This window comes from Pseudophryne corroboree, chromosome 1 (genome assembly GCF_028390025.1).
Source record: "Pseudophryne corroboree isolate aPseCor3 chromosome 1, aPseCor3.hap2, whole genome shotgun sequence".
Taxonomy (NCBI): Eukaryota; Metazoa; Chordata; class Amphibia; order Anura; family Myobatrachidae; genus Pseudophryne; species Pseudophryne corroboree.
In genome coordinates, this window is record NC_086444.1 from 1,109,434,110 (window position 1) to 1,109,460,225 (window position 26,116).

The 26,116-nt window shown below is 39.3% G+C and overlaps 1 protein-coding gene across 3 annotated transcripts in view; it reads left to right on the forward strand.

Moving 5' to 3' along the window:
* PCDH7 (protocadherin 7) overlaps positions 1-25,741 on the forward strand; it is a 904,402-nt gene extending 878,661 nt beyond the window's left edge. For all 3 annotated transcript variants that reach the window (XM_063922252.1, XM_063922242.1, XM_063922263.1), the window contains one exon: positions 21,405-25,741. In XM_063922252.1, the coding sequence (XP_063778322.1) occupies positions 21,405-21,781 (377 nt within the window). In that variant the 3' untranslated portion in view covers positions 21,782-25,741. The remainder of the gene's footprint in view (positions 1-21,404) is intronic.
* Positions 25,742-26,116: the final 375 nt, after the last annotated feature.

Below are 26,116 nucleotides of genomic sequence, written 5' to 3' on the forward strand. Positions count from 1 at the left end.
CTGGGGTTCGGTATTAAATACCGGTTGTCGAGATGTCAGCGGTCACATGACCAACAGCGTCATCCCGACAATGAAAATCCCGACGTTGGAGAGGGCAAATATTTTTACTCCCCTCCTCAACCCTAACACTCCATGGGTGGTGGCTAGGGATAAACTTCCAGGGTGGCAGCTAGGGCTAACACCCCAGTGCTTAACCCAAACCCCTCCTAGTGCCTAACCCTAACCTCCCCCGGCCATAATCCTAACCAGGACCCTGATACTTACCTTCAGGATGTTGGCTGTCAGGATTTCGGCGTTGGTCTCCCAAGTGGTGTCGGGATTCTGGCATTAGTCACATGAGCGGCATCCTGACCACCGAGATGCTAAACGTATCTCATATACTATGCAGGGGGATAAAGAGAAGGCCTTGATAATGTCTAATTATGGTTTGTCTAGGTGGGCTGTCTTTAGGCCCTATTGACTGTTTTAATGTTCTGATCAGAATGGCAGGACATGATGCATTAGTGGTTCCAGACTTTCATAGGCAGCACATTACAGTATGCAGTGCCCGCTAGAGCATGCCACCCAATTAAGAGGAGATTTTTAAATGCCAATCAAACAATACATGTATAAAATGCAATATGAACTAGTGGCCACACAACCAGCCATTGATTACATCTCAGTGAGAATGACAAATGAGTTGGCCTTGTGTAAGGAAAGCATAACATGGGGGGGGGGGGGATTTTATTGTTGTCAGCTGTAAGTGCTGGGCGCTCAACGGAGCAATTCAATTATTGTTCCATTTGGCCATGAACAGCTGTCAGTGCAGGTATTTCAGCTTGCAGTCCCCAAAGGTGGCAAGCAGAAATGTACAAAGGGGGTCATTCTGACCCGTTCACACACTGCAATTTTTCGCAGCCGCGCGAACAGGTCAGAACTGCACATGCGCGTGGGCAGCAATGTGCAGGCACGTTGCTGCCTGGCGACGGCCGTCACCGTGCAGCGATGAAATGAACGAAGAAAGCGTTCACAATGGCGAATGCTAGAAGATTGACAGGAAGAGGCCAACCGGGCGTGTATACTCACCGTTTTGAAAGCGTGTGCAGGTAAACACAGGCGTGTCCAGCCGTCTCCAGGGAGGGATCCTTACATAAGCTCCGGACAAGATCATCGCATCGGGGGAGTAAGTCCTGAGCTGTGCAGAAACTGCACAAACTTTTTTTTGTGCAGCTCTCTGCACAGCGGTTCGCAGCCCTGCACAGCGAATCTCCCCTCCACTGTAAGCGTAGTCTACCTGATCGCAGCAGTGCTAAAAGTAGCCTGCTAGCGATCAGGTTGGAATCACCCCCAAAGTTGGCTGTTTGAATGCCCAAACAGCACTTTTCACATTGTGCCCAGAACTGGTTACGTTGTTTTACGTGGATAACGTAAAATCAGTGCAATAAAGAAAAACCATATGAATATAACCCCCCAAGCTCCCTTCACTTTAGCCGGAAGATCAGGTGCGATAAAACAATTGAATTGCCTGCTTAGAATCCTAATCATGACTCCAGTGATACAACACAAAACAGGTAGAAATTGTGAGCTACACTAGAAGGTGGATATTATTTTGATAATGGAGCTGTAGCATGTTTGGGTACTTGTAAATAAGTTATACAGAGCATAGGCTAACTAAAAATTTCTATAGTAAAATATAATTTCAAGAGATTTATAACAATAAGCATTAAAATATAAAGGGTTCATTTTTTCTCCCATAGAGCAAAAACTGATTTTTTTGTGTACAAGCAATTAATGGGGAATTGCAACTGTATCACTGCAAGTCCCAAACAGAAGATTTATGCTTGATTTGTTTCAGCTTGACTGCTTCTGAGATGGCATTCAGTATCCCTATGATACATGATAATGCCACATTCAAAATGACAGCAGTCAAAGCCTTGGGGCAGTAGATGCTTCTTGAGATATGTTCAATTGCTGTTTAACTTGGTTTAGCCTAAGGTGCAGAGAAAGAAGTTGCTGATTCTTTCAAACATGTTTAAGAATTTTAATAGTGTCCTACTATGTCAAGATTCGCTGCCATGTTTTACCGAGATTATCTCAGCAAATTATTGAAGAATGTTTTGGACAAGACATTTCTTATTTTAATTAAATAAATATTAATACAAGTTTTAATTTTCCTGTTTAATTAGACACATAAAAATTAATGACTGTCAATGCAATGCAAATATTGTTCAATGGAGATATATCAATGAGGCGGACAGATCTTTTGTCTTTAAGAGCTCAGCAAAGGTAATACATTAATATGTGAAACATATAGTCTAGAGTAGGTCCAGTACTGAATAATATCTAAATCAAAACTAATGTAATCTACAGTATGTAACACACACAAGGCTGCTGAAAGTTCTGGAGGGCCTGGGTACATGTTGGAGAATAGCTACTGGCGGGGGAGTAGCCATGTCCCATCATTTTGTATATTCTTATGCTGCCATGGTTAAAACATTGCGGGGCAGGGGGGAGCATGGTCACTAGTGTATTTATAATAGGTGCAATGTATGAGGTGCACACAGGCCCCCACACCATTGGAGCCCACACCGCACACCCTGGACCAATTATTTTTAATACTCACCCTCCAGAGTCCCGCGGCGCAGCAGCAGCCCTGCAGTAATCACTAGAAAAATTACTGGGAAAATGGCCACCATACCATTTCCCCGTAGATCTGTGCATGCGCTATAGGGCCCCTAGTGCCCATAGCTCTACATTGTTGCCAGATAGAGAGTAGGTGGACCATACGGAACCTGCACAAGGACCTCTTCCTCTCTATATATGCCCTTCAGCATGGTTATGCCTCCCCTTCACTCCTGGGCCCCAACAGAGGCCTGGTCATGGGTAATTTGTATCTGCCTCAACCATGAATGCATAGATATACAGTACATTATAGTAGAAGTAGAAGATGAAATTACTTCTAAATGTTAGCTTTTGTTTAATGAATACTAATTGGATACATCATCAGTGTATCCCACGATTATTTACATGGCCCAAGAGCTTTATCTGGTGCTTCTGAGCACGTTTATGCCCAATATTTACAATGGCAATGCTTTTACTAACCTAATTTGGCTAGTAAAAGCAGTTCCCTATTACATATCGGGAATAAACAGTTAATCAAAACTTTATAAATAAACCCCCAAATCTCTAAGCACTAAAAACGTATATAAAATGCTGCAATTATAGAATTCCACTATATAAATGAGTATCCCTAAATAATGACAATGATTCACAAAAGCAGTTTTCAATAACTGCAACTTGTAGCAGATTCCTGACACTTTATCCTACTGTATACAGGTTGAGTATCCCATATCCAAATATTCCGAAATACGGAATATTCCGAAATACGGACTTTTTTGAGTTAGAGTGAGATAGTGAAACCTTTGTTTTTTAATGGCTCAATGTACACAAACTTTGTTTAATACACAAAGTTATTAAAAATATTGTATTAATAGACCTTCAGGCTGTGTGTATAAGGTATATATGAAACATAAATGAATTGTGTGAATGTAGACACACTTTGTTTAATGCACAAAGTTATAAAAAATATTGGCTAAAATTACCTTCATGCTGTGTGTATAAGGTGTATATGAAACATAAATGCATTCTGTGCTTAGATTTAGGTCCCATCACCATGATATCTCATTATGGTATGCAATTATTCCAAAATACGGAAAAATCCCATATCCAAAATACCTCTGGTCCCAAGCATTTTGGATAAGGGATACTCAACCTGTATAATAAAAGGCTAATGCTGCTCCTTACCTCTATGAGGAGAATTCAAGTGTTTTGCGTGCTGGTGTTCACTAGATGGCGCCTGATGGAGCAATTCAAGTGTTGCTCTGTTCGGCCGCGCACAGCCGCTGGCACTACTGTTATGTTGTTTCGTCATTTTGACGGACTGGTAACTAGTCAAGTATATACAGTATGTAAGAACAGATCCCAGTAAAGTAAAATAAATGAATCAAATGTTATAAGAATAGTTCCCGGTCAAGTTGCTGAACGGATAATCAGCTCATTGCATTAACTCCCACATTCTTGTGGGTGTGACACTGGGGTCAATAAATGAAGAACTTAAGAAAATAGGGCTTTCACTGCTTCCTGATATTCAAGAAGGGGCATACTATAGACAAGTCAATGGGGAGTATTCAATTAGTGTCTGAATTTTCGACAGGGCGGAAAGACGGCACTTTCCACCGATAATCTGCACTTTTTGACACTTCAATATTCAATGAAAGCTCCGGTTTTCCACCCTGTCAAAAATTCCGAAATGTCGAAAAATACATAGATGAGAGGACCATTCATTTTCACCATCTAAGAGAGAGTGAAAATGTATGGTCAGAATCAGAGGGGAAACGGGCAGAAACAGCCCGTAATAGAATACTGAAGTGTCGGAGAGGATCCTACACTAATTGAAATCTCCAGTGGTGCCTCCGATTAGTGTTAGAATCGATTGCCAATGCACTGATACGCGTAGAGCGATTCATGGAAGAATGGAAACTGCTTGTTCCTATTTCACTTCTCAAATTCATTATGCCATCTGGAGATGGATATATCAGCTGAAGCATACCTCGCTAGGTGGAAGTTGCTCATTGCTCCTGCTCCATTGCTCCAGCACTTGAGTCCTCAGTGCCATGACATACAGTAGGTGGACACAGGAGTCCAAGGCACTACCAGAGCAGGTGCAGTGTGTAGAGGTCTTATCGGACTCCCAATATATCTGCCTTCGCACTGCTTACCTGAATCGCAGAGGGGGCGCTTATTGTTGGAAATTGCTAACCAGGTAAGTTTTTCTAAATGGCTACAAAGCATTACAGGTTGAGTATCCCATATCCAAATATTCCGAAATACGGAATATTCCGAATTACGGAATTTTTTTAGTGAGAGTGAAATAGTGAAACCTTTGTTTTTTGATGGCTCAATGTCCACAAACTTTGTTTAATACACAAAGTTATTAAAAATATTGTATTAAATGACCTTCAGGCTGTGTGTATAAGGTGTATATGAAACATAAATGAATTGTGTGAATGTACACACACTTTGTTTAATGCACAAAGTTATTAAATATATTGGCTAAAATGACCTTCAGGCTGTGTGTATAAGGTGTATATGTAACATAAATGCATTCTGTGCTTAGACTTGGGTCCCATCGCCATGATAACTCATTATGGTATGCAATTATTCCAAAATACGGAAAAATCCGATATCCAAAATTCTTCCGGTCCCAAGCATTTTGGATAAGGGATACTCAACCTGTACTATGTATCACATCAAGTTGATGCAATATATTGTGATAGTTTTCGGCAGCCAGTTAAGAATTTTCTTGAATAGACCCAATTATCCCCATATGTCAGAACCATGTTTTGCCCACTATCCTCATGCTACAGCAAAATAGTTGCAAACATCATAAAAGCCGATTTTCTCTGCTAGCAAATCAGTCACTATCCAGGTCTATACAATAATTATTATTTGCTTCAATTAAAAGTTTTCGACAATTACATTTAATTCTACATTTTCATTCTTGTGTAAGCAAGACACTCAATTCAACTAATCTGTGATCTAGGGATAAAAAGGAAAGCACACAGACATTACCATGGTGTAGAAAGGTTAGACTGGCTTTATTATTATATTTTTTATTTGATATCAATTTCAAATACATTTGAATAGCTCTAATTACTGTGCTTGAAGATGAATGGAGTTCATGTGGGTTATGTGTGCTCAGGGTAACTGCACAAACGGGAACACAGTGTGTTACAAGTTTCTTAACTATAGAAATGGGAAAATAAATCAGATAATTATGTTTCTTTTTAAAAGGGTAAATAGCTTTTGCAAAATAGCATTTACAGAAATAAATTTAGGATATTAGCAATGTATTGTTGCTTACCTTCAACTGACCTCTCTTCCTCTCCTTCCATTCAAGGTTTCATTTTAAGTTATACCTGAATGATAAAGATCATCTACTTTAGAAAAACATCTTTGGGTTTGATAATGCTCCCTGTATATCTCACAGGTTTGGCTTTGCAGGGTCTAGATCTCTTTAATCACCTGTTTACAGCCTCCATTCCCTGTAGTGTTGGCCATTGGGGTGAGTCATGTTGCCATACTGGCAGAACTGTCCAAGCTCTTGCTATGTTGCAGCCAAGTCTTATGTGTTATTCAAACCATCTCCGATATGTGTCACAGTTTTCACTGGCTTCCATGTATCTTATTAAATTATACAGTAGTTTAGCATATACTGGTAGAGTAATTGGCTTCTGACAAAAAGTAACACTATTTTGTAAGTATATGCATGTGCTTAGCGCAGACTAGATAGGTCAATGCATTTGTGGGCAGCACCTGGATGGCACACGCCAAGGGGTGCCACCAAAGTTCTGACTCTTCTTTGGTGACAGGAGCTGGGTGCTGCACTTTACATTACGTGCAGCACCCAGCTCTTGTGACTGTGTAGGTGCTGGAACTGCACTTACAATTTCCTTGGGGGCAGCCCGCATCTCTGGGACCCCCGGAGTGACGAAACAGGGATTCAGGATACAAGGCCACGGCCCCTACATGTGAGATCACATCCTTTACCCACAAAGCCATGCCTCCTTTTACTAGAAGGAGAGTGGTTGTAGAACTATAAGGATCAGAAGCCAACACTGCTGGGGGTTCACTCTACAAGGGAGTAGCTTTGTGCTAGGAGTGGTCACATCTTCTACTCACACACATATCATCTAAACCTCAGAGTAAGATAATTTCGGGTTCTGATTTCTATTCCTTTTTATTTACTTGAAGGCAATCTGTGCATCTCATAATTGTATATCTTGCTTATTTACCTGTTTTTCATTTTAACTTAACCCTGGAGATATTTTCTCAATAAATACTAAAAAATGTATCAGCATTATCTTTATGCTCTATGTATTCACATGCCTGGAGAGGGCCATGCTACATATGTGTAATAACTGTGCATTTTTATGTGTCTGGGGATTGCAAAAGTGCTATTCCAATACTCTTTGTGATGGCAGCTTGAGCAAAACCCACATCATAACTACCCACCTGCTCAGGTTGGCTAAGCTCAGGCTGGTGCGCAGTGCTGTGACACTGTCCCATAATTATTTTATGCCAAATGTAATAATACATCTGACATTATCCAATTGATACATGATATGAAAACAGGGAATATAAGAAAATGGTTGTTTTTAGTATAACCCTTGTGTTATTTCTACCTTTTCATATCAGCAAACATACTATTAGACCGCTGGTATTTACTGTTCCACCTAAAACCTAAGGGAAAGATTTATTTTAGTTGCAGAAATAGAATATTTTCCCTTTAACATAGCAAATCTGTTTTTCCACTACAGATGATTGGATGTGAAATTTCTTTTAAAGTATATTGTTGACGGTGAGCAAGAAAAAGATATTCACGAAATGGCCCGTAGGCTTGAAGTCTAGCCTTGCTCTGTCAAGAATAGTTACAGTTTACGATTTTGATCCAACCTTTACACTGGAAAGATTGATTTTTTTTTCCAAACCGGTCAAAAAGGATGTTGTAAAGTGTGTATGTGTGTTTACTCAAACACATACACATAGACAATAAAAAATATGAACTAATATATATATATATATATATATATATATAAAAGCCACAGGTCACCATATCGGAGTTACAAAACTGATTAAACGTTCCTGGAAAATAATTATTACTCAAACCGAGGCGGTAAGAGATATAAAACTTCCTTTAGACCCTTGGACAATTCTCCTTGGATTGCCAATATAACCTTATTATCCCCTGAAGAATAAACTCATAACTCACCTCTTATCAGCAGATAGATGCTCACTGGCAGCTGAATGGAGAAAAAAAACAGATAAACTTCCCACTGGAGATTATCACTTTTCTCAGGTTGGTATATACAGCAATGTAGCAGCAATGTGTTTAAAAGTTAACTTTGGGAATGAAGACGCACATCTGATAAATCCTCTTGCAGTAACTGGCTGGGGAAACCAAGAATAACCCTCTTCTACTACACACTTATTTGTAAGCGGAACTTGGTTGCAGATTTCATGCATCTTGAGTGTCATTGGTGAAAAGTGTTCATTTTGGTAATTTTTTTATTTTAAGCATTCTATTTATAAGTGCTAGAATCTTAGTACCAAAGTCAGCGCTAGTATTCTCCAGTGCATCGCATTAAGCGCCTGATTTAGAGGCGCATGCTATTATCGCCACCGCTGCCTCTTTGTATAATGCTGCAGGAGGTATCTTGTGTAATAGATGACTCCTGCCGGCTTCTCTGATCCACTGCTGCCTCTGAAGTTGCAACATCGGATCATCTGCATGCACACTGGCCATCTGAGCCACTCTAAGGTTACTCGGAATGACCGTCATATCTCCGCTGCCGAGACCATTAAATCTGCATCGGAAGACGCAGTCACTGGCCTCTGCACTTTCTAAAAATGGAGGTGAAGCACCATGTGAAACGGTGCCCTTCCCCTCACTCAACAACCACAGACTGTCAATCAGGCTACTGCTTCCCCCATGCTGGGCCTGGACTGCACATAAGCACTAGGAATGCAGTTCCAGCGCAGTTAGAAAACGTCAGACAGCTGCATACGAATTGGGACAACGTCTATCTATGAATCAGCCCCTAAGTGTATTCACGAAATTCAGCTATACGCATATATTTGGTTTGTCTTGTAGCCTTAACTTAGCAAACCTTGTGTAGTGCCTGTAAACCACAATTATGCGCAAAAGCCATCGCTGTTCTCATCTGTATAAGAAATCTCTAGTCAGTGACCTTTAAAGCTATTAAATGCTACAAATTCTTCTGCTTGTAAGTGCTTATACATTCCTGTGCTGTCTGAGGGCATCTGGAGGGAATGTGTACACCAAGCAATGATGTGAAAGTGTAATGTCTACATGATGGCGCTTGTGTCGCTATGCGGAGGTCTTTACTGGCAGCAATGAATACTAATACTGATAGTCAATAGTCATTGAGATCTGCATGTTATCTGTACAATATGAAGTGCATGATACATTATATTTACTAATGCTAAATAATAACAATGGATTATTTAAGTAGGTATCGTATAGATTGAATAATCAATAGATGCAACATTCAAATCATACTTGCCTAATTTTGAAAAAGCATTTCAGATAGATCAGTGGTTCTCAAACTCGGTCCTCAGGACCCCACACAGTGCATGTTTTGCAGGTAACCCAGCAGGTGCACAGGTGTATTAATTAATCACTGACACATTTTAAAAGGTCCACAGGGGGAGTTAATTATGTCACTTGTGATTCTGTGAGGAGACCTGCAAAACATGCACCGTGTGGGGTCCTGAGGACCGAGTTTGAGAACCTGTGAGATAGATTGTGAAAGTAACACCTACAGATGGCGCCCTTCTCATCTTTGCCTTTAATAGGATTGACTGAGCCAGGACAGTCGGACTTAATCCCCTGCTGCATTGATCTCTCTGTATTGCAGCTGAGAACAATAGATGAAGGGCTTATGCTAATAAACCTTGGTGCACCTAGGCGCAGCAGAGAAGCCAAGATGAGCGTGGCTCCATCTGTATCATCGCATACATGTACTGCTACATCTGAGAGGCGTGTCATAAAAATGACTCTCATCCAAATGGAAATGAGCCCCAAAGTTAGTAAGATGTACTTGTTGAAGAAAAGACACTGATATTTTGCGGGAATTGTTCGTGTATTGTGTTTTACAAGAGATTCCATATACTGTAAGTGGCCACGAGAAACCTTTAAAATGCATGTAGCCATAGGGATCATTGTGCCTTATTATAACCAATGCAGGAAAATGGCACTGATGAGCCCATTTGTTTATATGTATCTCCGATTTCTTTTTTCCCTCCGAGAATGTAAAAGCTGCATAATGGGGTAAAGTGCAATCAGGGAGATTGCTGGTGTGTTCAGGGAGTCAGGGAGATTGCTGCTCTTTCAGGGAGTCTCCTGCAGAATCAGGGAGGGTAGCTATCTATGATTCAAATACAGTAAGGGGCCCTACTCATTTGACGATGCGCCGCCGAGGTGCCCGACGGCCGAAACGGCCGGCGAGCGACCCGGCGGCGGGGGGCAGTGACGGGGGGAGTGAAGTTTCTTCACTCCCCCCGTCACGCGGCTGCATTGAAGTGCAGGCAAATATGGACGAGATCGTCCATATTGGCCTGCATGCACAGCTGACGGGAGACCAGCGATGAACGAGCGCGGGGCCGCGCATCGTTCATCGCTGGAGTCTCCACACTGAAAGATATGAAAGAGTTCTCGTTTATTTATGAACGAGATCGTTCATATCTTTCTGAAAATCGGCCAGTGTGTAGGGCCTATAATGCAATGCAACCCCTCTAAATTGTTGTTTAGGGTTAAATGTATAAAGAGAAACTAGACCTAGCATATAGTATACAATATGATGTCATTGCATATAATCACATTATGCTATAATTTTCTTGTGCAGCAATGGAAAGTAGTGAAATGTCCATTGTTTGCTAGGAGTTTCAAATTCATGCACATAGTACCTTTATATGAACTCAGTTTTGCTATGGAAAGAATTTATGAAAAGTACAATTAATATATTTTTGTCGAATTTAGTAAACCTATAATTTTGACATACTGTAGTACTACAGTAATACTTATATACAATATTTATTAAGACTTGGAGAGAGATAAAGTACCAGCCATTCAGCTCCTAACAGCCATGTTACAGGCTGTGTTTAAAAAATGACTGGAGCTGTTTGGCTGGTATTTATCTTTGTCTACTTAATATCACTCGAAGGCTTAGTAAATATACCCCTTTGTTCAATATTAACGTGATATGAAAGTGCAGCTCTGATAAAAAGTGTGCATTTTATCATCATTTCCTATCTCAACTACTGCAACCTCATTCTACTGTATGTGGCTTTCCCATAATATATTTACCACCTTCAAACCCCTGTTGCATCAGCGCTTTAGTCTATCTGGTAACTAAATTGATCCCTCTTTTTGTGGCTCCACATCTACTGCATCACTCTACCCTATACTGGTTCCACATATCCTCAAGGATCTGGTTCATACACTTGTCCTCATCAACAAAGTTCTCAACAGACCCCTTCACACACCTACAGTATATTCCCACCCTCTTACTGTAACTCTATCTCTAATCTGAGCCTTACCTTTACGTTGGTGTCTACTTCTCTACAATATTAATCTTATACTGCTACCTTGTGGAATTATCTACCATGTCCGTCCCAGCTCTTTTGCAGCCCTTACATCCTGGAAAACCCATCTATTTATTATAGTGCCTTTAATTTCCACTGATACTATTGATACTGCAGGATGCATTTAAGGTGCCGGCTGGCGGGATCTCAGCAGTTGGAATACGGATGCTGGTATCTGGACAGCAGTCAGAATGTCAACACCAGAATCCCAACAGGGTCAGGAGACCGATGCCGGAATCTCGACCCAAAAGTATAGTCGGCAGGTTAGAGTCGGTGGGGAGGTAAGGTTTAGGCATCACCTGGGGGGTTAGGGTTAGGCTGTGGGGGGAGGGAGGTTAGGGATAGGCTGCAGGGAGAGGGGGTTTAGGGTTAGGGGGTAGGGGAGCACATACTTGGCTTATATCTGTCGGGATTTCAAACATCGGGATGCCAGTGTCAGTATTGTGACTGCCCGCATCCCGTCTGCCTGTCAATCATACTGAACCTGACACTACTACACCATCACAACAGTCTCAAACCAGACTCACACTGGATTGCATACAGTATTATTGCATCAATAGTAATTATAGTGAAATAAGTGAGCTGCTAAAAGTCAGTGTGTGCAGTTTCTACACAGCCCAGGACTTACTTATCCAGCGCGATCACATCAGGATGATAAGAGCCGGAGCTGACATCAGACATCCTCTCTGAAAACACTTGGGCACGCCTGCGTTTTTCCAAACGGTCGGTTACTACCCACAAACGGCTTCCTCCTGTCAATCACCTTGCGAAAGTCAGTGCGAACTGATTTTTTTTCTCACCATCCCGCCGCTGATCAGCGATGCCCTTTGTTGTTGTCCGATGCGCGTGCGCATTGCAGTGCATATGCATGCGCATTTAGTACCTGATCACCCGCTGTGCGAAAACACACAGCAGCAATCAGATCTGAATTAACCCCTATGTTCTGTCTTTTTTATGATCTGTCCTTTGTGTACTAGCAACCTTTATCTGCATTACAACTCTGCCAGACACCCACAATACAGCCACCACTGGCTCTTTATGTAAAACTAGAATATCATACCCCCCAACTGTCCCAATTTCAGCTGGACAGTCCCTTTATTTGGACACTGTCCCGCTGTCCCTCCCGCAGATCGCAGTGTCCCACGGGCGGCGGGGCAGTTGGGGGAGGCTTTGATCACCCGCTGCTCTGCAAAGTAGCCAGTGATCACTGAATAGATGCCATGCGCATGTGCACGGCATCTATTCAATGCTGGGAGGGGAGCAGGGGGCTGCCCAGCTGCTCGGGGAGCGCTAAGCACGCCCCCAAAATGCCGAAAATGGGTCCGTAGCACTCAACCATGCCCATTCGGTCGAGGCCACACCCCTTCCACGGCAAGCCACGCCCCATCGTCGGGTCGCGCGCGGCTTTGCCATGCAGGTGTCCCTCTTCTTGCCCCTTCTAAGTTGGGACGTATGGAATTTAAAAGCTACATTACAGGTGGAGGTACAGACAGTTATTAAATATAATGTTAGTGAGATACATTCAAATATATTACACCCGTCCACATGATACACATACTGATTTTTTTTAAAAAGAAGAAAACAAATGATCCACTTTTCCATACCTTTTAGGGAGTAGGAGCAGCAATAGACGTATGGTGATGAACACTTGTTGTATTTCCTTCATACTGTGTAGAACTCCCAAGCAGCAGTGATTCAAGAATTGATGTGCTGACAAATGTCAATATTTCTGTTATCCATCACTAAGGGAAGGAACTGTAGGAGTCCGGACTGCAGCTGAATTCAAAGGTATTCTTCAGGGCAGACGTATGCTCTTTGATGATTAGCTGAAGTACAGAGCTGCAGGGACATGTAAACATAGGAAAACTTATAAATCACTGGCTATACCAGAAACTCATTAATGTTTCCTGAAAACACAATGATAATTTTGCCCTGGACCTGCAAAACATATTAGATGTATGTCATAGAACAACCCATGAAGTCACGTGAGTTTGTCAACATGATCCAATGGAATTCATACTGTTTTGACCATGTATAAAGTGCACTGAAAAATAATAAAATGAATGTACGGAAGAAAAATGAGAGTTTTTGGAGAGGTTTGACAATAAATGTTAATTAGTAATGAAAGTACAGTATGATGGAGTAAGTTCTGTTTGAACTTACCATTACCATGTAAACAGACTCAGACTGGCCCACAGAGGTACAGGGGAAACCACCAGTAGGCCCCACTGCCTGGGGGGACCTCCTCCTCTAGGGATCAGGTTCTAGACTGTGCACTTGAATTATATATTATACATATGTTACCTTATACTGCACAGGATTATGATGTATTCTCTACAGTATATTGCTGTCATTGATCTGGCACATTATCATGCATGCACTAGCATTAATTACTATACAAATTATCAAAGAGTCCAGACCAGGTACTCTATAATGGTCAGCTAAACCTCTGTTGTGGCTGGCCACACCTCTAATCTTGGGCCCCTACCACTGCATACCCCCGGTGGGCCCTTCATGCTCCAGTCCGACACTGCATGTAAATCAGGTTCTAAACTGTCAGAGGTGGTCATTCCGAGTTGATCGTAGCCAGCAACTTTTTGCTGCTACTGCAACAGGCTGGTGACGCCCAGGAAAACCTTCTTTCTGTCAATCTTCTTGCGGCCGGCTCTGCGACCGCTTTCTTTGTTGGCCGCAATGTAACCTGGCGACCCATTTCGCCAGGCAACGACGCGCATGACCTGTGCGGCTGCTGCGCATTCCAGACCCGCTCGCACTGCAATGACAAACCGGTGTGCGAACGGGTCAGAATGACCCCCATAGATAAAATAAAAACATAAGGCATTTTGCAAACTGAATGTATGTTGTAACTTCTATTTTATGCTATTTTAGCAAATGAAAATAATACTATATGTTAATGGTAATTATATGGTGTATATTAAATAGCAATACATACATGCACAGGAAACATCACAATGGGTGGCATGATAGCAAAGAGGTTGCCATTGTACTTTCACAGTCACTCCCAAGGGGTATGCAGTTAGCATACTGCTTTTCGGGATCTCGGCTGTCTTAATGCTGATGCCGGGATCCTGACTGGGTCACCATACTGACTCCGGAATACCGGTGAGGTAGGTGATTCCCCATCTATGGGTGTCCACGACACCCATAGAGGGAGAATAGAACCTGTGGCATTCAGAGTTCGCCACCAAGCCTGCAAGGGGCTTCATTGTGCTCTGTGTCAGTATACTTGCAGCCGGCACCCCATGTGCCGGAATCACAAACCGATCCCTCCCAAGGTCATGAGTTCAGTCCTAAACAGGGCTCTATTTTTCCTCTGTTTGAGTTTATTTCCTCACAAAGATATGATAATTGACTGATTGCAAAAGATGATCCCTAGTGTTTATGTGATAGGGCATTTGGGATCTATTTATCAAAATAATTCTGTACTTAAAACACACGGAAACAGCTGTTTAAGAAGGCTACAAAGCAGCAGACATTGGAAACATGACCTGTTTTCTGATAAACAGTACTCATCTGTCTCCATAGCTTTTATGGAGATGGCATTATGGGGCTATTTTACAATCTCTGAATGGATTAGCTCTTTGGAATTTAACTCAATGTCCTTACTCCATCTGAAGATGCCGTTTGACCACTTACCTCTAAGAGCAGTGTCCTAACTAGACATTTGGTGACCTGTGCCAGAAAGTAGAATTTGTGCCCTCCATATTTGAAACAGAAGTGAAACTTTGTGGGGAAGGCGCGTGACTTTGTAGAGAAGGGGCGTGACTTTGTTGGGCACGGGCTTGGCCACAGAATAGTACCAATTCACATTACACCACACAGTAGTGTCAATTATCTAACATTACTCCACACAGTAGTGTCCATTATTCACATTACACCACACAGTAGTGTCCATTATTCACATTACACCACACAGTAGTGTCCATTATTCACATTACTCCACACAATAGTGTCCATTATTCACATTACACCACACAGTAGTGTCTATTATTCACATTACACCACACAGTACAGCCCCTTGGATAGGGATCTTCTGATTACTAATCATTGGGGCTGGACCATTTCCTTACGCACATCGCAGGTATTTGCAATTTGCATGCTACTGTATGAACAGTTGCACATTGCATCGGAACCCAAAAATACAGTCATACTGTAGCTATCACTTTACGGAGTGCTACAGAAAGGGACAGTCTCTTGATACATTGCCCCAAATCTTTTTTCAGGACCTTAGTGCAAATCTTAAAAAATAGGCCACTTAGACGATAAGCTCCAATGGGACAGGTACGAATGTGAATGATTAAATATTTTCTATTCAGTGTAGCATAATATGGTGGCGCTACATAAATTAATGATAACAGTAATCTCAAGAGAGATCAAGGACCACCTGAACTTGCTGTACATGCCATCCCTCAAATAACTTTTTCAGTGTTTGCAGATGTAAAGTGGTCACAATTTACAATCCTGGATTACATCATGGGGATCACACTTGAATGGCTTTTGCAGTGCAAATATGAATATTGCTTCTTTGCCTTAGTGCACTAGGTTTATGCATAACTTTAGTAAATGTCCATGGTGGTGTCTGAGAGTAACACAAACCCTTTGTGAGTCCAGTTTGTGCATGGTCTACAGTATCCTGTATGCTCTTTGTGCAAAGGTGCTAAGCAATAGCTACTTATGTTCATATTCCATCCATCTCCTTATTTAATCAAGATAATTTTTGTGGGTGGGATGAGCAATCTGCAGTACAGTTATCCTGTACTTTCTACTTCACATGTTGGATTTATGGGAAGAACCTACAGGTGTCAGTGGTATGTGATGGAGGTCAATCCACACAATGAATAACTTAACCAGGGTCGGTTTACAGAACACAGGTTCCATGTTAACACAAGGTAATGCAGTAGGTACACAATGCAGGTATACAGGTGCAAATGGTGTGTGGGTGGGATGCATTTATGTGACTGGCGGTCAGGAGACCGCCAGTCACAATACCGATGCTGGGATGCCGGCATCTGAAAATCCCACCGGTCGGCATGCCAACCAACAGGGACTATCCCCACTCATGGGTGTCCACGACACCTGCGGCGAGTGCAGAAGCCATTGAGCCTGCTGCGTGCACGCGCAGTGAGCCCGCAAGGGGCTTTGTTGCACCTGCCCCCCACTGGCCATACAACAGCCAGGATCTCGCCATTGGTATTGTGACCACCGGTCTACTGACTGCTGGTCACACATAAGTGTGCAATGTGGTAAAACACACATCAGTACATATGTACAACAGTGGTGATACAGTGTGTTTGTAGGGTTTCTATTGTGATATACGCAGTCTTCATTCAGGATACACAAGGCGGCATGTCCATCTACAGTGTAGGATGGAGGAGGAAGATGCATGGGTAAGCAGCGCATTTGCAGTAGTGAATTCAGTCAGGGTCAGAGATTATGCTGACATCAGTACACCTCCATTACTAAGGGGCGTAGTCACTTGATCTGGCAGCAACAGGAGAGGCAGCGCAGAGTGCACTCTCCTCAAAGTAGTAGTCACCCACTAACTATTGTAGTGTGCCCAAGATGTCCACCTTTTATGTAATATGGTTTCTTTATTGAAAATATAAAGCACTTTAAGTCCTTTTGTAGAAAAATGCTATATAAAAAAACATTATTATTATTATTATTATTATTATTATTTTATTGAAACCTGGAATAAAAATAGCTCAATGCTCATAGTCACTTTCAAAATTCTCCCAAAAAACATTGAACTATTTATTCTTAAACAGTGAGAATAACATGTATAACAACTCTGTAGACAGCATTGGGTAAATGCGTTTAAATCAACCCGATATGTTACTAATAAATCTTTATTATTATAAAAACTCAAACCTGTATTTAGCCTGACTTTGAGTTATTAGCAAAGCGAAAAAAGCAAGTAATTTTGGCAAAACCATGGTAAAACCACATTGCACTGCAGAGGGAGCAAATGTGTAATGTGCAGAGATTTAGATTTGGGAGGGTTGTCCAAACTCAGACCTAAATTGCTGTGTAAATATAAAACTGCCAATCATTTGTGGGCAGCATACAAGAGCAGCCAATATTCACACTACATGCTAAAACAAATAAATGCATTTGCACCCGTTGCATTGCAACATGGTTTGTGCAAATTACTTGCTTTTTTATTTGATCCCAAATCAAAATTAGCTCCATTGTCAATGCACTAAGCAGATTATTTCACCAAAATCACTATGTACAATAGGAAGCAACACGCACAGATACTCTGTTATGGGAATTAAATTACTCCAGAGCAGTAAAGACAATTAATATACTGGGCCTTATTCTTATAATCGATCGAAAATGCTGTGGAAGGTAGAGGCGATGCTATTCAGTGAGAAGTTTCTCCCTGCAGTCGCCGTATATACACTGGGGGCAGAGAAACTCCTGGTTTTTATGTCCTGGTGGGTGCTCCTCTCTACAACTGCCAAGTATAGACTTGGGGTAGAGGCGCTCGTGTGTTTCTATGTAATGGTGTCTGCTCCTCTCTGCAACCATCAGGTCGTGGTGCTACCAATAGTCTGATCACAGTGACCAGGTGCCAGCAAGTCCCTCTGAGATTGGCAGCTGGTGGAAGATTATCTTCTGACAGCTGCCTAGTGGGCATTTCTGACTGTGTGCATAAGATGCAACCATGTAAGGAAAAGCCCACCCTGGTGAGGTCGAATTTGATGTGACTACACCAAGCAAGTGTACTACACCTATCACAGTGTACTACTATCACAGATTAACTATTGCAGAAAATAATCATCATCTTCCATCTTATACAGTAGTCACAACTTCAGTAAATGTGTTAAGAAGCAGTGAACCAGTACATCATACCGGCACAGACTAGCCAACTCCAAGCACTGTATATAAATAAATACATTTAAAATTTAGATTTTAAGACCCCATAGCTTACAATGGATACTATTAATGGGAGGTAATCTAATCTAACGGCCAACCTGCTTCTGTGATCTCCATAAAGTGAAGTGAATACAGTATGAGTTAAATTGCCAAGAACTTTGAATGTCATTGTCTTTTGAAAATAATCAATAGTGGCTATCTTACTTTAGCATTCTATGCTTGTATGTTTACTTTTGATAACTATTTATTTTCATGTATTTGAGTTTCATATTTCTAAGTAGAATGTACTCTTTTCTCAGCAAATTTGACCATTATGAAATGTGTAGTTCATTTTAATGATAAATGATGTAATTCAGGGAGAATGTGGAAATGTGCAAAACAAAATGGTGCATTGACATGAGTTCCAGAATGATGTATTATTGTTTGGCTAGTAATACATTAGTATAAAATATTACTAAAGCTATTCCAATTGTATTATGCTAAATTGCTTTTACATAAATATTAGAAAGTGATGTAGTATTACATGAAAAAATTAAAAGAGAATACTTTGCAACAAGCAAATAACATGATAGCTTACCTTGTTTTAATTAATGTGATTGTCATGCCCTCTACACCTAAAATATGAGATTATCCACTAAGGGGTGTATTCAGTTGGTATCAGATCCTCAATTTGTGGGTGTTTTCGACAGGTTTAGCCTGTTTTCGACAATGCGGATCCGACTTTTGTTAAAATCGGATTGGCATTGTCGAAAATGGGCCAAAAACATGTTGGAAATGCATGCAAAACCAACAAAATATGTGTATCCACAGCTAATCTGACAATCCATGTGTATTCTGACAGAATTCCCAACTTGTCGGAAATTGGCACTTGACTTGAATAGGTCGAATACAGATTCTACCTAAAAAACGTGGAAAGAACAATTTTTTTGACTTGACGGCAATTCAGACTTGAATTGAATAGACCAATATGTAGTTTGTCACAATTATATCTAAGCTTCCATTCCATGCTTCATTGACTTAGAGGAAGATGTGGAAATAGAAGAGGGGTCCCCTCAGGACTGATGCATTGTCTACAGTAGTTCCGTCACTGCTTCATGCCTCTCAAGGTACAATTGCACACAATTCAGCATATGCAGCCTGTTTTCTGGGCAGGTGCAGAATGATTTTTTTATTCAATGCTATGCAAACGGGCATCAACCTCTGTATGTGCTCAGTTTAGCTAGATGAATTCACGTTTTCTGCTTAGTGTAGATAAATGATTATTCACCATTTTGCCATGAAGTTGACTTAATTTGGTGTTACATGAGTAATTATGAAGGTAACAGTTTTTCAGTCAGAAAAGTAAAGCATTGTGAAGCTTGTTTAGTCACTCGTAGAGGCAACTGTGAAAGATGAAGATCTACAGGAAGTGTTTTAATAGCTGAATAATTTTCTATTATTGTTTCTGCATGTTTCTATTCAGGGCAGGGGTTCAATGTAGAGAGATAAATAAAAATACTCAACAGAGCAGTGCTCAATTTAAAACAATTTTCCACTGGTCCTTCCTAAAGATGCTATGATATAACAAAGAGTTGCAGCACTCAAGAGCTTAGTATAAAATGAGAAGAAGAAAAAATCAGATGTTTCAGTTTATTGTTATACTTTCATCAGGAATACAAGAAATTGTATATATATATCTTTTGTGGTGGCAGCCATGCACTTATGACACAAAACATTTCTGGCTTATCTAAATATTGTTTTGCACACTTCAGATGTTGGCTTTTTTTGATGAGGTTACTAGAGTGTTTTTTTTTTAAACAACACTTACGTATATCCAGTGTTTTTGGTGGGTTTTGGGTTCTGGGCTCTGCTATGCATGTCTGACCAGTTTATGATCAGTGTTCTCAGAAACTGTCTACTTCAGATTCTTGTCTTGACTTGAACAATATTTCTAGCAGTGTAAATTCTGAACTGCAAGAATATCCAGTAGATATACTATTTAAGCCTTCCTCCGCTTCATAACAAACCAATATCTTTATTTTTCAAGTCTTCAGTTAGCTACTTAGAGGATCCCATGGTTACTGAAAGCAGGCACATGTTTTAATTCAAATTCTCCTGGCTTAAAATCTATCAATTCAATCACATTTGAATCCCTAAAAAAAAGTATTGATCAGCAGAAAGAGTGCCCAAACTTTATCACATGCCATATTCCATGCTTTCCATCTGCTTAATAGGAAAATAAACAGTATTTGTCAATCAAAAATATAAAATAACTAATATTACATTGTATACCCAGTAGAGTTGTGCTACATTCTTTTCACTTGTTTCAGTGAGACAAACATGACCATGGAAGCTAAAGTTTGCATAAAATGTAATATATTATTAATTGCCTAATTTGGACTGTAGAATTGTCAGACTTATTTTCTTTGAGGCACTGTCACAGTGTCCTACAATTATATATTGATAAACATTGGAATAGCCAACTACTGTAAGTCACAGATCTACATAAATGGGCAAATAAAGTTTTTAGTACTATAAATATGTTCCCATACTTACAAGTTATTAGACATATTTGTGTTCCAATTTCTGAAGCTTTTTCATAATTACTGTGAAGGTTGAGCTGTTCTAATTCCTTTCCACTGGAACTTACAGTAGTTTGTGCAGTATAGTACACACTATACTAGTACTGTATATATAGTTCTGTTCATTTTTATGTGTTGTAAAATATATTAGATTATAGGAAGCAATATTTTTTATTATTATTATTTTTATTTATATTTAGAAATGTTGAACATCCAAATGAAATAAAATGTAACATTCTAAACTTATTCCACTCAATTTTCCTGGTAATTTAGAACAAAATGAAAGGTCTAACTTATATAACTTTTAGCAACTGTTACATGTACGATGTCAGACTGGGACACGAAGGGTCAACCGGGGAAATGCAGTGATAAGGGTCCATATTCATGGGTGTGTCCAGGCTCCACAGAGGCTTGAGTAACCATTATATATATATATATATATATATATATATATATTTATAAAAAGTAATACTGCTAGTGCATAGTAATGTACAAGATTAATAACAGCAATACACTGTAGAGAATACACCAAATTTCTGTGCAGTATAATGTAGCATATCATAGTAGTCTGGAACCTGATTCCTAGAGGAGGGGGTGGGTTCTCAGGCAGCCAGGCCCACCAGGGGTTTTCCCTGTACCCCTGTAGGCCAGTCTGACCCTGTACATGTATAACCATTTACACTCTCTGCGTAGTTTTCACTAAGGAATTAACACATTTTTTTCTATACCTTTCAGACTCAAGACCTTTGCCGGATGTAGCTTTAACTGGAAAATGCACAAGAGAATGTGATGAATATGGGCACTCTGACTCCTGTTGGATGCCGGTCCGTACATCCCCTGAAAGGAAGCCGAAGAACCAGCCAAAGCTCTCCACTTTTATGCCGGTTGATGAACGAGACAGCCAAGAAAAGCTGGCCAACGGAGAAGTTTCACTCATGGGCGATCGCAACAGAAATCTACTTAACAAAAAGTTGGCATCGTATGAGACCATCAACCTAGCTACCTACAGTAAAAGCGAAGAAGCCAATCCCGAGGATATTCCCCTTACACAAACAGGGGAATACAAGCCATCTCCTGTCAACACTTTAACTAGAAGAGAAGTTTATCTGTAAGCTATTTGAAGCGACAGGGTTCTTTCATATTAAAAAAGCAAGAATATAAGGCAAAACTTTACAGTCATAACAGTACAACTCAGAAATATGAGGGGGCCACCAAAGAGACAAAAGCTTTGCCTGCCACTTTTGCCTGCATACCAGGCAATTATCATGTCTGCTTAAATATATTGTGATATGTAGAGACCACTATTATTACTTGCATGTGTTAGCCCTTCCACTGCTGGTTTTCCCCCCACTAAATTTATGGCTGCAATCCGATTTCATGGTAACTGACCTAATTAATAAAAAACAGATCACAATTTTAGTCATATGCAGAAGCATGTACATAGTACTTATTATTGTGACTTTATTGTGAATTAGCTCACTGTTAACAGTGCAATCAGCTATAGTCAATACATATCAGGGCAATACAAATTACAAAAAAATAAACCCTTGCACAATTACTAGTTAGCTGTTATAACATAATAACATATATGTGACGAAAACATATCAGAGCAACAGGGTGATATAAATGAAAAGAATGAAAAGAAACCCTATAATCACACAATACTGATTACTGTATGTATGTATGTATGTATGTATGTATGTATGTATCTATATATATATATATACACACAGATAGATAGATATGTCTAGTAACAGGATAAAAGTAGTAATAATAATAATAATAATAAAAAATAATAATAATAACAACAACAATTATAATAATAATTTTATTTATGTAGTATTTTTTCCAAAAGATTCAGGGCATTTAACAGCTTTATATTTTAATAAATTAGAAAACCAATCTCTGACACTATAGGATCATTACAAAATACAGTACATGGAAACTTTTTTTATCCAGTCAGTGGTGGCTCTAGAGGTGGTGCTCCAGCACAGTCCAAAATTCAAATAGAGGAGCCACACCAACTGCCATTTAAATTGCTGTCAAATACCACTGGCCAGTACTCACTGGCAGTTGGTGTGGCTCCCCTATTTAAATTTTGAACTGTGCTGCAGACCTATCTCTGGAGCCGCCACTGTATCCAATGATTTGTTCATAACAATAAAATGCCATTATATATCAATAAGTGATAAATTTCACTGTGAGTGATAAATTGCACAAGCCAATCAGCGCCTAACTGCCATGTTACAGACTGTGTTTGAAAATGACAGTTAGGAGGTGATTGGCTGGTGCAATTTATCACTCACAGTGAAATTTATCACTCATTGATAAATACAGGCAAAAGTGTTTATATTTGGCCATTAAATTATGTTTGGAGTTCAGACTTTTTCATTTCAATGAGTATAAGTTACGCATATTTTTTCATACTCATAAATATCTATAACATGGCATACAGTAGGCTGGAAGCACTTAAACAGATGTGGTTTTAGACAAAAAAAATCTTACATTTTTAAATGACATTTGCCATGTAATTTTGAACTTTACCTTACATTCTACAGTATGGATTTTTTAAAGCGTAAATTGTGACTCTGTTTTTTCTTCTCCTATATCACAAATAGCAATAATAACGACACTACAGCTTTCAATGACAAAACAACTGTTTATTAATAACTAACTTACTAATTAACTAAATAAGTGTTAACATGCCCATTTATTTCCTGTCAGAATCTCAGTGACCTCCCTGGCAATATTCTTGTGTATGAATGAACCAATCTGTATAGAATACACCTTACCTAAGAGAATGCAAGCCAATCCTCTTTCACCATTTACTTACAATAATGTAAGATAGTAAAACAGACAAAATGTTGGTTACGTTTAGGCAACTCAAAGAAACCTTACATTAGTTCAATATACAGTAATTCTATTCTCATATTATTCATGCTTTGATATATTAAAATATTAAAGCTGATTCATTACTTGCAGTTTATGTTACATTTTAGCATGCTACAGTCCATTGGAGAATAAACAGCCGCCATTTTTAATATTCATATATACTTTATTTTCTCTTTGGGGGCCCTTTTGCCATAATCGTGTAGTTTTCTTTTTTGTTTAACCATTCATTTTAAGCATGATAGTTTTACAAACACACAGACACGTGAACACACTTACACCATTACTAGTAATGGTATATTTAGGAGAATTGGAGATTTTGAGACTGACTAAGCTATGCTTCATTGTATAATTTGTAAGTACTTGTTAAAAGTAAAAAAAAAATATTCATAAAATGCTTCTGTATAATACTTATGGAGTTTTATTGCATGTTTCTCCTGTCTGCATAGCCAATTAGTTAAACATATCTATTTTAATTTGCTAAATAAAATAATACTTGTAATAGATAGTCATAAGTCTCAATTTTTACACACTAATGCAAAGCATAAATGATTGCACCATTCAGTCATTCAGCAATTTTTATTCTATATAAAATGCAGTGATAGTACCATCATTTTATGCAAAGACATTTTCTTAGAGCTAAACTTATTAAACAAATACATATTCTTTGTATATAGAGTACACAGTCGTTTTCTAGTGGAACACCAAATAAAGTAACCATCATACTTTAACATGTTGATTACTCTATTCACTTGGCATGATACAAAGAACAGTATTTTGCATTAGTAATTTTAGCTTTTGTTTGAATAGGTTCTGTCTGTTACTACTATGTATATTTAAAGATTTTGTAAAAAAAAATGGCAAAAAAAAGTTATAATAATATTGATAAAAAAATAAAATAAAAGGGTGAATGCAACTTATGCAACTGTGCCTTTTATAACTGTTATCATTGTAAGACAGTGGTCTGGTCCAGAAACTATACGGTTATCAGGCTCATCCCTAGTTCACTGAATCTTTGTATTTACAGTAACTACATTTATTTTTTGACAATTTATATGTGTTCAAAAAGAAAACTGCCTTCTTCTAAACTCTAATGATGGAAAGGGGTCTGAAATGGGAACCCTGTTTCTGCCCTGGGGACTTGCATCATTGCTATAAAGGAGCAGATTTGGAACATTGAGTTTAAATGCTGTGGGCTTGTTCTATACCCTTACATGATGGGGTATATACAAAAGGTTCACAGCTACTGTAAGTCAATGAGCAAGTGTCTACCCTTACTGTACATTGTTTGACACTCAACAAGTATTTAGTTTATTGCTATTACCACTTGTTTGTACCTAATTCATACATGTTCCATTAACTAGGATATCAAACAAACTGCATGCATTACATTATTTCTCAGTTGTAGGTATATATATATATATATATATATATGTGTGTGTATGTATATATACATATATACATATATATATATATATATATATATATAAACCTCTATTTTGCAGCCTACTGCTCCTTCTGAATTGTATATGTTTATTATTTGTGTTTGGGCTTTGGACTGTCTAGCCTGCTGCTTCAGTTTCGCAGAATGGGGATTATTTTTGCGTAGTATGTTGAAAGAGTTTTTTTTTATTCTTCTGAGAAGCAATCCCAGGAAATGTGTCCAATATGTGGGAACACGACCTGTATAGTTTCATAAGCTACAATGAATGCAACTTACTCATGGTTCTATAATAAATGAATAAAGAGTTTCACAGAATTGAAGATAAGTGAAGTACATAATGAAAGTGCATCATAAAGAAGCCATGTTGCTTTGAGCAACTGAAAGCAGACAGCGCCATCAGGTTTTCACCTGGGGTTGTGGCATGACTTTCCTTCGAAGCAAACAAATACCCTCGCATTCAATGTGGTTCGATCTGTTTGTAATATCAATCATTGACTATTGTTCTGCAATTTGGATGTCGATAGTAAAGCAACGAACAAGTTTTCATTGTTTATTATGAGTCACTATGCACGCAGCTATGCTAAGCAAGCAATGTATTAAACGCTAGTCCACTTCTATTTATGAAATATTTTACATAATTTAAATTGCTTTTGTACAGTTTTCTGTAAATAAACTGCTTGCCATTATTTTTTTTTCCTTTTTTTCAGTCTTTGCAGATTAAAATATAATATGGTTAAAACGGTCTCCTTCTTTCCTAATGTTTCTCCTCCATTAACAGGGATTGCACTGTCCATTTAGAAAAGGTTGCTCTAATTCTTGTGACACTTGGTTGAAAGCTTTTTTTTTTAAATGTATATATGTACGTACTCAAAGAGCAAAAATTGTTCACTTCAGTAGATGATGTGATGAGTGCATGCCAATGCTTGGATCATGAAATATAGCATGGATTAGCGGTGGGCTTTTAGTAATATAATTCTACATTCTCTTCTGCCCTGCTTTTAAAGTGTAAATAAAGCTTCAGTAATGGTAGCACTTTTGTCCAAATATGAAGAAATGACCTTTAGTCCAGTATCTTCACGTTTTACTGAATGGAGGAAAATGAGCTTAAAGTATA